The 17,706-nt window shown below is 41.9% G+C and overlaps 1 protein-coding gene and 1 long non-coding RNA gene across 2 annotated transcripts; both read right to left on the minus strand.

Moving 5' to 3' along the window:
* Positions 1 to 146: 146 nt before the first annotated feature.
* Positions 147 to 16,864, minus strand: IER3IP1 (immediate early response 3 interacting protein 1). The gene is made up of 3 exons (XM_060613785.3): positions 16,671 to 16,864; positions 2,503 to 2,604; positions 147 to 1,316 (listed from the first exon to the last, which is right to left on the minus strand). Exons 1-3 carry the CDS (start codon positions 16,759 to 16,761, stop codon positions 1,261 to 1,263), a joined length of 249 nt encoding a protein of 82 aa, XP_060469768.1. The 5' UTR covers positions 16,762 to 16,864; the 3' UTR covers positions 147 to 1,260.
* Positions 8,642 to 16,645, minus strand: LOC132665978 (uncharacterized). The gene is made up of 2 exons (XR_013551235.2): positions 15,618 to 16,645; positions 8,642 to 13,996 (listed from the first exon to the last, which is right to left on the minus strand). It is a non-coding gene; the product is annotated as an uncharacterized LOC132665978 (long non-coding RNA).
* Positions 16,865 to 17,706: the final 842 nt, after the last annotated feature.

Below are 17,706 nucleotides of genomic sequence, written 5' to 3' on the forward strand. Positions count from 1 at the left end.
GTTAATTCACTGAAGAAAAAAAGTGTGATGTTTACTTTCATTAAACCCATGCTCAGTGATTTTACAGCAAAGCAAGTATAAAACAAGTGTCACACACGAAACGGGATTCAGTTAACACTGACAGGTAAGGTACAAAAAACAAATGCTTGACTTGGAAATTTAACTTTATTTACAAATGTTGTCCTATAACAAAGATGGCATTCTATTCCTTTAAACTATCATAACTGATAATTTCCAGAAAAAAACCATTTACATAGTTTGAATCTTCCTGCATAAAACTGTATTAATGGATGAGCAAATATGGGATGGTCTAAGACATAAAAACAAAACGAAAAATTTATCTAGCATGACTCTCTATTGACAGACAGAATAAAGAATTATACCCCTTAATTTGCTACTCCAAAAAACGGAAATGTGATAATTTGGGGGAGAGGTAAATACTTCATAACAGTCTTATATAGTATAGTTTAATTGTGATCGTTCAGGATTGCTCTTGCAGCCTAATATTTATGCAGATTTTTAAAAAGTCATTATTGAAAAAAGGGCGTAGACTTTTTCACACAGATTTTTCTACCAATGGAAATATGTAGAGAGTGGTCTGTTCTCATCATTCAGGCCAATTAATAAAATAACAAACGCACGAAAAAAAAGCACAACTATCATGTGACTATCTGACTCACAAAATTAGAATTCTCCCTGAAATCAGAGAGTATTGCTCAATAGTTCTATAAATTTGAATTTGTCACAGCCAAGATGATACATAGACAAAATAAAGAGTTCAAAGTAAAATTATCCAAATTACCTATTTATCATTTTATCTGTAGTAATCACTTTTAAAAAATCCTTTAAATTTTATGTAGGAAGATAAACACTCTCACATCATAGCCACGTCATGAGGAACTTCAAAACATTGAAAATTTATCCCTGAGAAGTGAGAGAGAAAAATCTCTATAAACGTGACAGTCCTGTACCCTTTTAACAATCTTTACCATAGCATGAACTTTTATTAATAGTTAGCAATCAAATGTATCCCAATCTTGGATTGTTACTGCCTCTGATGACCTAATTTTTTTTATAATGAAATTATAAATGCAACATTTGTAAAAAAATCAGATAAATAGGACTCTGGTTTTATTGTCAGGTTTACATTTTTGTCAAGTGCAAGGACGACCAGCGAAGACATGTATATTCCAATAATGACCAAAGTAATAACTTCTGCTGGCATCTCTTCTTCTGAGTCTCCATTTCCCCCACTGTTCTTCACCCAAATAATAAGAGTAATACAATTGCAATTGAGTTTATTATTATCAATGGCACTGCAAAGAAAAAAAAAACAGTTTGTTACTATAAAGAAAATAGCAGAAAAAAAGTAATAGTTACTAGCATCCAGGAAGGATGAAAATCTCTACCAAGGTCATTCATAATCATGTTGCAAACACTTGTAACAAAGGAACGTGCACTGGATCATACGATCCAAAACTTATTATAAAGAGGGCTTGTGTGACTGGGGTAAGCGTCACCTGGTGCAACGAGATCAATACGAAGCATGTGTGAATGGTGCTGGTGCAATGCTGGGAACACAGCAGCACAGTGGACCCAGGCGGAAGTAGACCCACATGGCTGTGACACTTGATGTTACAAATGAAGAGCACAAGGCGCCTGGGTGGCTCAGCCAGTTAAGCATCCAGCTCTTGATTTCAGCTAAGGTCATAATCTCATGGGTTGTGAAATCAAGCCTCACCCTGAGTGGGGCTCCATGCTGGGTAGGGCTGGGCATGAAGCCTGCTTGAGATTCTCTCCCTCTCCTTCTGCTCCTCCCCGCCCCCAAACAAACAACAAAAACAAAGAGCAAAGACTCCAGTTTCACCACTAAATTTCTTAACTTTTATTTATTTAAGTAATCTCTACACCCCACATGGGGCTCGAACTCACGACCCTGAGATCAAGAGCGGCACGCTCCTGAGCCAGCCAGGTAACCCATTTCACCACTAAATTGAGAGTGAACTTATTTACCATTCTATCCAAAGCTGTGATCAAAACAGCTAATAAAGAGGGAGAGAGAGAGGCCCTAATTTTAATTGTTTTAAATAAGTTTTGAACCCTTTTTTCTTCAGTTGCACTAAAATAATTTCCAATAGAATGGCAGACACAGGACTTTTGCTCTTCTCTCAAAAGCCTTGTAGGACTCTAGATGACTTTACTACTTGAAGCAACAGAAGTTCCAAAAGGCAAGAACACTGCTTTCAGGTCTGAGAACAGGTTTCCGGTCATGCGAACAGATTCTACCACTGAGCATTCCATTTGCTTCAAGTGGTTTAGACAGAAATGAGAGGTAAACTAAGAAAGAAACCAGTAGCTTCTGAACAGTAAAGCCAGGCTAAAGACAAAAAAAATTGCCACAAAAACAGTATGTGATGATGTTCACCCTCAGAAGCTTTGCTACTTAAACCAACACTGCAAAATTAAAACTTTAAAGAGTGTTTCACTAGTTTTTCTTCTTACCTCTCATCACAGTTCTTACAGATCGAATAAGATTCATTAGCTGAGATTTAATTCCTGGCTCCTCTCCGAATCCACCAATTCCCTGGTCTGTTCCCCAGCCAACTGCAGGATATAAAAATGATTAGCTGTGTTAAAATTTATTATGCACTCACCTTGCTTCCTCATTAGTCATCTTCTGAAAAATTAGCTTGAGTCATTGTTAAAGACATAAAATATAAAGGCATCTGACTTCAAAGTTATACAGTACTGATTAAATATTGTATATTCTTTACTTTTTGATAACAGCAACAATCTTATTTCCAGTTTGATTTTATAAAGTACTATATTATATAGTACTTTATATATAAGGTCTAAATTATTCCACGGTGTTTAATTCAGTGAATAGGATTGTTGTGACATGCTGACTGGTTTTTTCCTCCTTTTAAAAATTTTTCTTTTAATATTTCTTTATTTTTGAGAGAGAGAGAGAGAGAGAGAGAGAGAGCACGAGCAGGGGATGGGCAGAGAGAGAGAGGGAGACACAGACTCCGAAGCAGGGTCCAGGCTCTGAGCTGTCAGCACAGAGTCCGACACGGGGCCGGAACCCACGAACCGTGAGATCGTGACCTGGGCCAAAGTCGGATGCCTAACTGACTGAGCCACTCAGGCGCCCCTTTCCTCCTTTTTTAAACAAAACATTTTCCAGGTCAAAACTGAAAAGCAAGGCATACTGTCAAACTCAATAATTAATTAGCTCAAATCAGAATTTCTAAGATCCAACACAATTATCAGTATGAAAATGTTGCAGCTGAGACATACCGGCTACATTACTTGAGGAAATGTTAAGGGACACCTAGCTGGTGGCGCTTGCTTAGGCTTTCTGAGAGCTGTGCTCCATCCCACCAGCAAGGGCAGGTGACTTTCCCCTCCATCACTCTCCTCATTTCTCAATTCAGAGCTGAGCAACCGAGCCCGCTACCCCACTTATTCTCTGTAAATGAGTCTTTTACCTTCTTCTGCATCATTTTCCTGATATTATAAAACATTATTTTTTCCCCTTTACCTGCTAGTTCTTTCTTTATTGTCATACATTCTTCTGAAGACCTACAAGTCCTCATTTCTGCAGGCTGTCTCTTGTCCGCATTTCAGGCCCACATCTTCAATTATTTTGTATCTCCCATGACTGTAGGGCTTAATTCCTGACAGGTTGGGCCTTAATCTCGAAGACGGTCTTTATTTTATACACGAAAGAACCAAGTCTCAGGTAACAAGACTGTAACTCGTTTAGTCAACTTTTATTTGGTTGAAATAAAGGTTAAAAAATGGTTGTTTGCTTTTTTGTGTCACATCAACACCGAGATATGCTGTGGGATAAAAGTAAGTTAAAAATCAAGTTCACAACAGAGCTGATGTGTTCTGACTAGCACTCTCCCCTCAGGGCCTAGCTTGTGTTGTGCTGACGGCCTTCCCAGTCGGCAGGGGTGTCACTCTTTGTTGGGCTCCCACAGTACAGACACCATCACAGTCAGACCCTACACCATCTCTTGCAAGACTCTTTCACCAGATGCCTCTGTAATCTAGCTGTCTTAACCCTGTGAGTTTTCTCCCTTAAAGGGTCAGATCTTTCCACCTCACAATCATGTGATGATTCCCACTGCCTACTGAATAAAGTTCAAACTCCTTAAACTCACATTCTTGCCCTATATCCCACCACCACCCTCCACGTGTTCCTCATCACTCTCAATGCCCACTAACTGTGGTACATGTTAAAGACAGCTTCTGAGTCACTGCCTTCAGTGTCAGGGCCTTTCCTACATTCCTCTCATAGCATAATGAACCTTCTTTCTCTTTGTTCCCCAAATAGCTGACTGATTGTAGTGACTTTGTTCTCCTTTGCGGTTAGTTGTTTTCAAGTGTCTCTCATTAGACTGTATAAAACCCGGGAAGACAGGGACTAAATTTATACTTTCTTCACCTTCCCACTCTCCCGTACCCCCACCCCACCGCAAGTACTTAGTGAATGTTTGTAGAATTGAAGTGAATTATCTGGGTTAATCTGGGACACGGGGAAATTAGGTAAATTCTAGGACCACAGACGCAGACTCCCAAAGAACTCTATTTCTTAATTTTTACCACACAGCAAGTTATAACATGAACAAATCAATCCATTGTAGCTTTAGGGGAGGGGGGCAGGTCCTCCAATATTAAATGTATACATCTATCCAAGCTAAAAATAATTTTAGAAAATATACTTTCATCTTGCCTGGGCAACGTTACCCTCCTACCTCCAGATGTACTCTCTCCAGCAAGCAAATGTACTTATGCTGCTTTCCCAGCATTTGCTTTTAATGTATGACGAATTTTACTACAATGTCTTTCCTCCAAATAACTGTCTCACTCTTCCAGCAGCTCAGCCAGCATTCGCCACTGAATGGCAATCCTCTTTTTGTAATTTAAGTTCAAACTGTGGCACCAGCCTTCACCTACTTACAGTGTGGCAACACGATTTCGTATCAGACTCCGCAGACACACAGGACACACAGAATGACGTCCCACCAGCAGCGGTGTCAGTGTCCAACCTGCATAACTGCTACAGGAAAACTTCTATGGGAAAGCAACATGGCTGGGATAACGGGCTTACAGAAGCCTCTGTGACAGTTCTGCACAACGAAAATGCAGTGTGGTTCTGGTTCAACACGATGGGGTCGGGGAGGAAAAAGTTGACCCTGACCCTCCTGGGGTCCCTGGCTATGTCCGAAAATTAAACTGATAAAAACAGATAAACAGGAGAAAAGCATACAAACTCTATTAACTTTTTACATGTACCTGGGAGACTTCAGAGAAGGCTTCAGTCACTTCAAAGAAGTGACCAGAGCAGGAAACTTTTGAGACAAAGAAACAATACATCTGTGAAGAACTGATAAGACAAAGGAGTTTGAGCTGAGAATGGGGGGTAATAAATGGTGGGAAAGTAACAAGGTTTGTTTATACAGTCTTGCATTCTGGTGAGATTGGCAAGGGAGACTAAGCTCCTGCTTTGAGAAAGGAGGCAAGGCGGGAGCAGATGGGGAGGGTGACCTTCCTGCATCTGCCATTCTCTCAGACTCCTTCAGCTGAAAATACTCAATACTGCCAAGGTGTCATAGTTTGGGGCAGCATGTCCTGAACCTTGAACCTCATCAATGGATACACACTTTTATCTTAGCTTTCACCTGTGAAACCCTACTAAAAATGACAACAGAGAATACAGACTAACAAGAGACACGTTTCCAGGCCAGAGAAGTCAATCAAAATTTGAACAATAAGAAATAAATGAAGAAGAGTGACTGACTCTAAGAGAAAGCTAGACACCTGCACCTTGCAGGAAGTACACAATGAAACACTGAGGTGAACGGTGCTGAGACTGAGACCCTGGGAAGGTGAGAGGAAGCTCAAAGCGTCGGTGTGGACAACAGGAAGGAAAAAGAGGACTCAATGAAAGTCTACAAATGAGCAGTGGGCTGCCCCCTGCCCTCCCATCTCCGTCCCCGGACTGACCTGACAGAAGGGCGTGCCACTCACACCATCAAAGGCAAGAGGTTCACTCTCAGCAGAGAACCAAAGAAGCTCCAGAGTGAGGGGTATCCAGTGTGAGCGGAGGGAGTGAAAATCTGCACACCGAAGTGTCAGGCTCTTGCCCATTTTCCCCGCGCACCTCTAAGTCTGATCACGGAACACTGACATTCTGCAGGCAAGAAGTCAGAAAATTACTCTGGTAATTGGCCAGCGGCCCAGGAAGAAAGACTTCAGATGCTGATATCTGGTGGGGGGATCCTCGGCAAAACGGACAACTTTAAGCACCAGTGAGACCCACCAGCAAACAAGCCCCAACCACACCCATGGCTTCCAATGAGCCCCTCTGAGCCTTACACTTAAAAATGAAGTCAAGGGGCGCCTGGGGGGCTCAGTCGGTCAAGCGTCCGACTTCGGCTCAGGTCATGATCTCACAGTTTGTGAGTTCGAGCCCCGCGTCGGGCTCTGTGCTGACAGCTCAGAGCCTGGAGCCTGCTTCGGATTCTGTGTGTCCCTCGCTCTCTGCCCCTCCCCCGCTTGTGCTCTGTCTCTGTCTCAAAAATAAATAAAAACATTTTTAAAAATTAAAAAAAAAATGAAGTCAAAAAGAAACAATCTGTAACATGGAAAGAGAACAAAAACAGAAAAAGAGACTCGGAGGAAGAGACAATGCAAGAAGTAGAAGAAAAGATTTTTACTATTTATGTATTTACAGTGACTGGTTTAATTTTTTATTTCATTTTTTTAAGTAATCTCTATGCCCAACATGGGGCTCAAACTCACGACCTCAAGATCAAGAGTCGCATGCTCTAAGCCAGCCAGGCACCCCACAACACATTTTTTAAAATGAACATCTATAGAGAGTAAAGCTATTGGACCTATGGAACAAGAACAGGATGCCATAAAAAGGAACATTAAGGAATCAAGATGGAGCTCTTGTTCTTGCTATGTTAGCATAACAAGTTCAAGAGGTTGACAGATTAAGTTGAGAAAACCTATTAGACAAGGCTAACAAAGGGTATATACCTGTCAAAATAACTGGAGTTCCAGAGAGAAGGAAAAACAGGAAGAAATTATCAAAGAAATATTAAGAGATAATATTACAGAACTGAAGGACATGAGCCTTTAGGCCAAAAGGGCCCAATCAGAGAAGAGCTTAATGGGGGGGGGGGGGGTGCAGAGGGAGGCACACATTATTGTACATTCTCAGACCTCTGAAGATAAGGAGAACACCCTAAAGCCTTTCAGAGAGACCAGTCAAGTTGCACAAAAAATCAGGAAACAGAATGGCATCAGACTTCTTAACATCAATACTGGAAATTAGAAAATTAAGTGAAACAATGTCTTCAAAAAAAGCTCTGAAGAAAAATTAGTTCCAATCTAGAATCCTATAACCAAACCACCAAAAAAAAGCTAGAAGAATGACAGCATGGTTTTTTTTTATTGTTCAGCTGTGAGCAATATTCAGTGATAGTAATGTTAAATATGGAATACAGATATCACCAATAATTGGCTGAAAATGGGAGAGATGGGGTAGGGGAAATGTGTGTGTACTTGTGCTCACACAAGAACAAATGTGCTGATGATGGTATAATTATACTAAAAACCCTTCCACAGCAGTAAGTCAGGGATTCGAAACTTGGAAGAGTTGAAAATAACTGCTTTTAAGAAATGAAGCTCAGGTTGAAGAGATGGGGCAGGAGGCTTCTATCTTTCTTTACAAACAGAAGAGCTTTTTGACTTTAAACACCACACACACACTATACATTATACTGATAAAGAAAAGTGAAATTTCAAAAGAAAGCCTGTAAAGATGTTCATCCACTGGAGAATCCCCTCTGCAATTAGAAGTTCCTCTGCAGAGCATGAACCCCCTGAGGGCAGAGACAAAGTCTACAAGTAGAGAGGTTTCATTCAGGAATCACTCTGAATATTTAAAATTACATTTTAAAACAAGCTTTAATGATGAATCACGGGAATCTACTCCCAAAACCAAGACCACACTGTATATATACACTGTATGTCAGCCAACTTGAGAATAAATTTTATATATATATATAGAAATCAAATCAAGTCAAACCAAAACAGCTTTAAATGGAATTGTTGGTTTCATTTCCTTCACTTGCTTTTCGGAAGTTATCATTACTAAAATCAATCCTTTCCACCCACAGCCACAATCTCTTAGATCTAGGTAAAAAGGACTTGTTTCTACACACCCAGTTTTTTATCAGAAAACATAATTTCTGGGGCACCTGGGAGGCTCAGTTGGTTAAGCATATGACTTTGGCTCAGGTCATGATCTTGCTGTTTGTGGGTTTGAGCCCCGTGTCGGGCTCTGTGCTGACAGCTCAGAGGCTGGAGACTGTCTCCCTCTCTGTCTGCCTGTCCCCTGCTCACAGTATGTCTCTCTCTGTCTCAAAAATAAACAGTAAGTTATCAGTTAACTTTAGCCTAGTCTCTATTCTCAAGTCCCTAGAATGAAAACTAAATTTTGGGTAGAGAGTAAATCATCTGTCTAGATATTCTATGGACAAACACAAGAGTGACAAGTAAAAGACCAGGTGCCATGGATTATTTTTTTATTCTAACAAATAGCTTTCCCTCCAACTGCTACTTAGGGAGTCTCGGTTGTTTTCCTAAGGAAACTGGCCAAAAGCTTTAAAGAGTTTTGTCCTTTTTTTTTTTTTTAAAGGAGAAAGATTTAATTCTGCAGCTCTCTTGACACTTTCATAGCTAGAGGGCCTAGAAAAGAATAAATGATAAGACCTGCCAGCACTGGCCAGCTGCCATAATTTTAGGAATAGAATTAAATATAAAAGTTAGTTATTAGCAAACACTAAACATGTTCTTCTGCTGCCCAGACTTCAAAAAGTCATACACAAAATAGCAATCCATCCAGATTGAGCCAAAAACCTTCAGCTAAATACATTCTGAAGAAAAAGCATTAGCTACTGTTCTGAGGGCTGGCTGACCCTGGGCAAATCTCAGCCTCTCTAAGATCAGTTTCCATATCTGCAAAAGAGGTAAGTGTGCTTCACTTTGTCAATGTCATCAAGTTTGTATGTGAATCAAATGCCAATCACAGATGTGAAAGTACCTAATAAACTACACAAAGAACTCTAACATACGTTTTAAAAAATTACCTTGATTAAGGGGCGCCTGGTGGCTCACTGGGTTGAGCATACAACTCGATTTCGGCTCAGGTCATGATCTATCTCATGGTTGATGGGATCAAGCCCTGCATCAGGCTCTGTGCTGACAGCGCGGAGCCTGTTGGGATCCTCTCACTCCCTCTCTCTCTCTGCCCCTCCCCCGTGCACGCGCATGCGAGAGAGAGAGAGAGAGAGAACTCTAGCGCTCTCTCTAAACAAACATTAAAAAAAAGAAAAAACTACTTTGATCAACAAGATCAATATTGAAGTAAACGATCTGGTAACTTGGACTAATCTCTCGTGGGTCCACGTAATTCTCAGCCCGATGTAATAATTTCTGCTTAATCTGTGATGAAATTCAACAAATGCTTTTCAGGAGTATATATTTACAGACATATAGTTACAGATCTCACTACTCTAAACTCTAATATTACATTGGCTTTGGAGCAGTCACTTAAACCCTGAACCAAAATACCTTGTAATAATATTTTAATTACTTGCGATGGACTGAATTGTGTTCTCCCCACATTCCTGTGTTGAAGCTTACGTGGAGATGGGGTCTTAAGGAGCTAAGTATGGTTACATGGGTCATAAGGGCAAGGCACTAATTTGATAGGACTGTGGCCTAACAAAAAAGAGGAAGAAAGAGATCTCGATTCCCCTCCTCACTTCCACCTAGCCATGTGAGGACGCAGTGAGAAGGCGGCCATCTGCAAGCCAGAATACCCCCACCAGAGCTCAACCATGTTGGCACCCTTATCTCAGACTTCCAGCCTCTAGAACTGTGCGAAAATAAATTTCTGTTGTTTAAGCCACCCAGGCTATGATATTCTGTTATGGCAGCCATAGTGGACTCATAATGTTTCATGTACGAAATGCTTCTTTTGTAGCACTCATAACTACTAGTGGACATGATCCTCGTCAAAGGGATACATACTGGGCACCATAAGCAAAAACTAGTAAGAATAATTTGGACGGGTATTAAAATTCACTATGTCTTTTTTTTTTTTCCTTGCACAAAAAGGGAATTTGTGTCATTGTGAAACACTAGAGGATACAACACATTCTCTGCACTGCAATCAAAGTACTGGTTCAACTATTTGATTAAACATACAGCTCTCAAATCAGGAATTGCAAGAATACGATAATGGTAACATTATTCAGTTACTTAGAAAATACTCACTGACTGATGGAATTGTAAAAATGAAAGAATCCCTGTCATCAGCCTACTGGAAAAGACGGAATGAAACTGCAGTGGTGCTACGGCCCATGGAATAGGTCAGTGATGGTTTCTGGGAGAGGCAAATGGCAAAGATATGCCTTAAAGGTCATCGTGACCTAAGTCAAAGTCACTGAAGGCAGAGAAGTATGCGTAGAGAAGAGAGAGAACCATGGTAAGAACGGCACATGGGGTAAACACTGCAGAAGGGTCAAAGAAGGGAAGGAAAGGGAGGAAGGGACACATCATAATGTGATGTGAGTTTATAAGTCACACGAGGAAGTCTGACTTTTATATTAAAGGCTATGGATGTTGGAAAATTCAAGAATTTCAAACCACTGAGGAACATGTTCAGCTTCTCATGGAGGGTAGAACAAAGAGAAACAAAATTGGAGGGAGGGGACCACTGAGGAGGTTACTATAAAAATCTAGGCAAGAGTTAAGAGCCTACATAAGCAATATTTAACAAATGCTTAAAATACTTTAAAATTCTATTTTAAAACATATTTAGTTTTTTGGTTTTTTTTTACTATTTAACTTTTTAAAATCTTGTCAAATTTTTATTCAAATTCCAGTTAGTTAACATACAGTACAGTATTGGTTTCAGGAGTATTCAAGTGCTTCATCACTTACAGACAATACCCAGTGCTCATCACAAGTGCCCCCCTTATACCCATCACCCATTTAACCCATCTCCCACCCACCTCCCTCCATCAACCCTTAGTTTGTTCTCTATCATTCAGAGTCTCTTATGGCTTGTTTCTTCCTCTTTCCCATATGTTTCTCTGTTTTGTTTCTTAACTTCCACATATGAGTGAAATCATATGGTATTTGTCTTTCTCTGACTTATTTTGTTTAGCACAATTACTCTAAGTCCATCCACATCATTGCAAATGACAAGATTTCATTCTTTTTGATGGCCAAGTAATATTCCATTGTGCATATATATCACATCTTCTTTATCCATTCACTAGCTGATGGACATTTGGGCTCTTTCCATAGTTCGGCTAGATATTTTGTTTATTATTATTATTATTATTTATTTTTTTTTTTTGTAGTAGTAATCACATGAGGGTCAAACTCACAACCGAGTCCTACCGTCCTCCAACTGAGCCAGCCAGGCACCCCTAAATAAAGGTGTTGTTGTTGTTATTTTTAAGTAGGCTCCATGCCCAATGTGGGGCTTGAACTCACAACCCTGAGATCAAGAGCTGTATGCTCTACTGACTTAGCCAGCCAGGCGTCCCTTAAATGTTTTAAAACAGCTTATCCACTTAAGGTATGACAATGTAGGTTTTTCCTTAGCTCTGGGACCATATTCAAAACACATGTTCAGATAAAATATCTGTGCTACTTCTGGAGAGAAGAGGAAATGAAGACAAAGTTCTAGGAGGCAAAGTATTAACATTTCCGGGGCATTCCAACGGTTTTGTAGCAGTGATTTTCATTTAGGGGCAAAAAGCTAAGTCACCTGCAGAAATTTTGGAAAAGACACTAGTGAACTTCACTTCTGGAAAATATTTTTTTTAATAAATTTTTTTTTCCAACGTTTTTTATTTATTTTTGGGACAGAGAGAGACAGAGCATGAACGGGGGAGGGGCAGAGAGAGAGGGAGACACAGAATCGGAAACAGGCTCCAGGCTCCGAGCCATCAGCCCAGAGCCTGACGCGGGGCTCGAACTCACAGACCGCGAGATCGTGACCTGGCTGAAGTCGGACGCTTAACCGACTGCGCCACCCAGGCGCCCCTCACTTCTGGAAAATATTAATGCAGGTCTGGAGTAAGGTCTGGGCATTGTATTCTCTTTCAAGATCATTTTGGCAATACTGGGTCCATTTCCTTTAGAAGCAACGTGTCAGTTTCTGTAAAAAGCCAACTGGAATTTTGATAGACATTGCATTAAATCTGTACATCAATAATATTAAGTATTAATACTAAGTGTTAATATATTCATCTTTTTAAAAGTGTATTTATTTTGAGAGAAAGTGAGACAGAGAGAGAGAGAGAGAGAGAGAGAGAGAGAGAGAGAGAGGAATAGAGAGCGAGCAGGGGAGGGGCAGAAAAAGAGGGAGAGAGAGAACCCCAAGCTCTCTTGCAAAATAAAATTTTTAAAAAATGGGTAGAAGATTTGAATAGACATTTTTTTAAAGACACAAAAATGGCCAACAAGTATATGAAAAGGTGTTCAATATCACTTATCATCAGAGAAATACAAATCAAAACCACAATGAGAAATCATTTCACACCTGTTAGAATGGCCATTATCAAAAAAACCCAAAAAACAAAAAACAAGAGATAGAGACACTTGGGTAGCTCAGATGGTTAAGTGTCTGACTCTGGATCTCAGCTCAGGTCATGATTTCATGGTTCGTGGGTTCGGGCCCCCCATCAGGCTCTGCGCTAACCACGCAGAGCCTGCTTGGGATTCTGTCTCTCCCTCTCTCTGCCCCTCCCCTGCTCGCGCTCATGTGCTCGCTCTCTCAAAATAAAAAACAAAAACAAACAAAAAACATCCAAACTGTAGATGCAGGGGGAGGGGGGAGAGACAAGAGATAATAAATGCTGGCAAGGATGTGGAAAAAGGGAACCCTTGCGCTTGGTTGAGGGAAATGTAAATGGGTACAGTCACGATGAAGAATAGTGTAGAGGTTCCTCAAAAAAATTAAAAACAGAACTACTACATGATCCAGCAATCTCACTTCTGAGAATTTATCCAAGAGATGAAATCACTATCTTGAGATATCTGCACGCCCATGTTCACTGCATTATTCACAATAGCCAAGAAACAACCTAGGTGCCCACTGATAGATGAGCGGGAAAAGGAAATGTGGTGTATATATAAAATGGAGTATTATTCAGCCACAAAAAAGAGAAAGCTGTCATTTGTGACAACGTGAGTATATCCTGACAGTATTACAGCAAGTGAAATTAAGTCAAAGACAAATATTGTATTATCTCACTTACATGTGGGATCTACAAACATCAAATTCACAGCAACAGAGTAATATGGTGGTTGCCAGGGGTTGAGCAGTGAGGCAAATGGGAAGTTCCTGGTCCAAAGGTACGAACTCAGTGATAAGACGAGTGAGTTTCAGGGATCTAACGTACCGCATGGTGACCATGGTTAACGATACTGTACTGTATACCTGAGAGTTGCCTTGAGAGAAAATTTTAAATGTTCTCGCCCCCACAACCACAACAACAAAATTACAATTATGTGAGGTGAAGAACACTAACTGCGGTAATAAGCGTTCTGCAGTATACCTGTGTAGCCAACGATCCTTGTACACTTTCAACTTACGCAACGTTAGACAGGCACACCTTGCTTCATTGCTTCCCTTTATTTCACTTCCCCGATACTGTGTTTTTTACAGATCAGAGGTTTGTGGCAATCCTCTGTCAAGCAAGTCTAATGGTGCCATTTTTCCAACAGCTCACTTTGTGTCTCTAGAGGTGTCACATTTTGGTAATTCTCGCAGATCTCCGTCTTTTTCATTATTATCGTGTTTGCTATGGTGATCTCCAATTTATCACTTTCCACTCACTTCTCAACACATTCCAATTTGGATTTTACCCACAGTTACAGCCACCTGTGCAGAATCACCAATGACTGCTATTACTCTGAATGCTTAGGACACTTCTCCATCCTTATCTTACTCCTCAGAACGTTCCACTGGCGTACTACCTCTCCTTCTAACACCCCTTGGCTTCTGTGAAACCCACTGCTACGTGTTCCCTCTTCTCTTGTTTTGCTCACTCAGCAACTTCTCCTGTCAGTTCTCCCATCTCTACGTAAACCTTAAATACTCAAAGAGATTCTGGGACTGTCCTGGTCACCAATTCTCTTTGTCATCTATTCTTTCCCTGAGAGATTTTCTCTCTTTAAGTGGTGGCTTCATTCATCACCTGTGCTCGATAAACTCAAATGCAAGCTCTCCTGTGACTCTTGGTTCTGTTCTATAGACTTAACTCCAACAGACTATTCCACATCTGCACTTGCCTATCTCACAGAAATCTCAAACTCACCATGTCCAAAACTTATTTCGCTATCTTTTCACCTTCTTACCCACCACTGCTGCCCTCATTTTTCTTCCAGTACTCTCTACACCTTGGTAAAGGTACTATGTTTCACTCAGATGCTTAAGCCAGAAAACCAGGAGATCTTTGACTCTGACTTTTTCTTCCCTCCCTCATTCCCAACATCCAAACAGTAAATCCTGCTTTTTCCACTTTCGAAATATCTCCTGATCGGTATTAGTCTCCAGGACTACCATAACAAAGTGCCGCAAACTGGACGGCTTAACACGACAGAAATTTATTTTCTCACAGTTCTGGGGACCGGAAGTCCAAAATCAAGGCGTCAGCAGAGTTGGTTCCTTTTGGGGCCTCTGAGGAATGTTCTCATCTATGCCTCTCGCAGCTTCTGGTAGTTACCGGCAATTCCCGGCATTCTCCACTGTCTAGCTACATCCCTGCACTCTCTGCCTCTGTTGTCATTTGGCCTTCTTCCCCCTGTGTGTCTCTCTCTCTCCATATATGGACACCTCATTGGCCGTCCTCATCCAGTGTGACCTTCTCGATTACACCTGAAAGACCCTATTTCCAAATGATGTCATCTTCACAGGTACCAAGGGTTAGGACTTCAATGTATCTCGTGGGGGAGAAAAATCCAGCCCCCGTAAGATCTTTTCTACTTTTCTGCATAGTATACTAATGAGGAGACAGACTTCTGAGTCAGAATGCCTAAGGTGAATCCTAGCTCTGCCACTTTCTAGCTGTGTGATCATAGAAAAGTTACCTCCTCTCTTTTGTGCGTCAGGTTTCCCATCTTGTAAAGTGGGGATGAAAACAGTACCGATCTCACAGGGTGTTGTGAAGTTTACACGAGTTAATAATATAAGCAAAGCACTTGATACAGATCCTGGTACATGGTGTTCAGTGTTAGTTATTATTACACCCATTCAACTGATGTGATACCCACCATTTCTATTTGCCCTGTTTGAAATGGTGCCTCCCACATCCACTATTCTACCCTGTTCAGTCTGTTCTCCACTGCAGTGAGAAGGATCTTGCAAATAACACGAATCTGGTCATGTCACTACTCTGTTTAAGACCTTGTTTTCACCTGCCCCAGTTTTCACACTCAGTTTTACTCCTCACCCTCCCAACTTCTCCCAACCTTTAGCCTTCACCAAATTAACGTTTACTCACTTTTCAGATTTTGGGTTAGACCCGCTTCATCCACGAAGCTTTCAAAGATTCACACATCAGCGTTTCCCTGCACTTCTGTTTCACAATATTCTGCATACTTGTCATTATTCCTTGTTCATTTTTTAATTTAAATGAACTTCCATTAGAAGGGCAGGGGGACTGCTGTAACCCCACCTCCTAATTACATGGGCCCAGCACACAGTTTGTGCTCAACAAATCTGAAGGAATAAATGAACCAATCTTGCTCATGGGTCTGAGTTTCAGTGATTCACACAGATATGTCTGGTACGCCTGCAGACAAATGATGGTATACTCTGTGTATCTGGCATACCTGTGCAGATAAATGACGTTACATCACAGACTATCCTGTCTTAATTTTGCCTCATACAGCAAAAAGTGGCCTGCCCGGGATGGCACACAAATCGCTGTATTGTGAGTTACCAGCGGACATAATTGTGTCTTCATCTTGCTATTCTTAGATTCTAGCCTGGCACATTGTAGGCATCCAATAAGCTGTGCTGCATAAACTTTTCTAGGAACGTGGGTAGCTGGATGTCCTGATAATCCGAACACTGTCCTTTTCCTCCTATCCGCAAAGACCAGGAACCCTACGGCCCTCCATCAGTTCATTCTTCTAATTACCCACACTCCAAAATGAGCCACGCCCCTCCCTCTGTACCTAAAAACTCAGATCCCAGGTTTCTGACCATTAAAAACAGTCACAGACGAGTGCATTAAATTACTAACCTAAACAAACCGGAGGGGCAGGGGCGCCCCTGGGTCTTCTGTATCCCTCCCCATCCCGACCCCGGGGGTCCGGCACACAGGGCGCACCTGTTAAACAATCTTCACCCCGTTGTTGAGCTCAAACTCCGTGAGACGGAAGTGGCTCGGCTTCCTCCCGTCAAGGAAGGGCCCTAAGAGTAGAGCCCTCGGCCTCCCGTCGGTCCCGGCCCAGGCTGCCCCTCCCGCGGCCCGACCGGGCACCGTTCCCCCGGGGCTCCGCCGCCGCCTCCCCCCCCCCGCCCAGCCCGGCCCCGCGGCCTTACTCACTGTTCTTGAGGAAGCGTTCTTCGTGCAGCACGGCGATGGCATTGACGCAGAGCAGGGCCGCCTGCAGCAGCGAGTATAACGTAAAGGCCATAGCCTCCCGGAGCCGCCCGAGGCCCGACCGTTCTTTCTCCCGCCGCCGCAGGGGACGTGGCGCCGCCACGACCAGCGCTCTCCTACGGGAGCCGGGCAGGCCCCAAACGCGCTCTCCCAGAAGCTCCGCCCCCATCCGGCTAGGACCCGCCCCACGCTCACGTCAGCCAGGCGGGTCGGCTCCGCTGTCTAGACCTGTGAGGTCCAGTGCCGTGGCCAGGCACGCGTGGCTGCTCAAAGCTGGAAATGTGGCTGGTGGCCGTTGGGGTGCTGTAAAGTGGGAAAGACTGTACACACGGGATTTCAAAGGCTTAGGACGAAAACAAGAACGTCAAATCTTTCGTTAATTTTTAAATGTTGATTGCCTGTTGAAATATTTTAAATATATTAGGTAGATAAAGTGAATTGTTAACATTAACTTCTGCTTTTTTTTTTTTTTAATGTGGCTATGAGGACGTTGTTAATGACATGTGAGGCTTGCATTGTATTTCTTTTGAAATACACTGTACTTGACACTCCCCAGAGCTGTATGGGATGTTAATATTCCTATTTTACAGATGAAGAAACAGAGGCTTTGGCAAATACATTTGTTAAAAATTTAAAGTGAAAATGACATGTACTAAAATTACTCAGAAACAGTCTATCTTTGATCAAACTAGCCAGGCCTCTATTGAGCCCTCTTCTCCACTAGGCTTCAACCTCAGCCTATGGAAACTAGACTCTCAAGGCAAATGATTTCATCCACTTTCCTGCCCCTCCCTTAAACGGTAACATAGTTCCTAAAAGCTGAAGGCCACATCCTTAGGATGACCCCAGCCCCCCTTAAAGAAAGCTCAAGGCTGCCAAAAGTATTTACTGTTTGTTCTAGCCAACCTGAAAATAGGCCCCTGACCATCCTTTCTTGCAACATTTTCCTTAAAAAGGCCTACATTGTGACTCCTTCCTC

Source organism: Panthera onca, chromosome D3 (assembly GCF_046562875.1).
Source record: "Panthera onca isolate mPanOnc1 chromosome D3, mPanOnc1 haplotype 2, whole genome shotgun sequence".
In the NCBI taxonomy this organism is placed as follows: Eukaryota; Metazoa; Chordata; class Mammalia; order Carnivora; family Felidae; genus Panthera; species Panthera onca.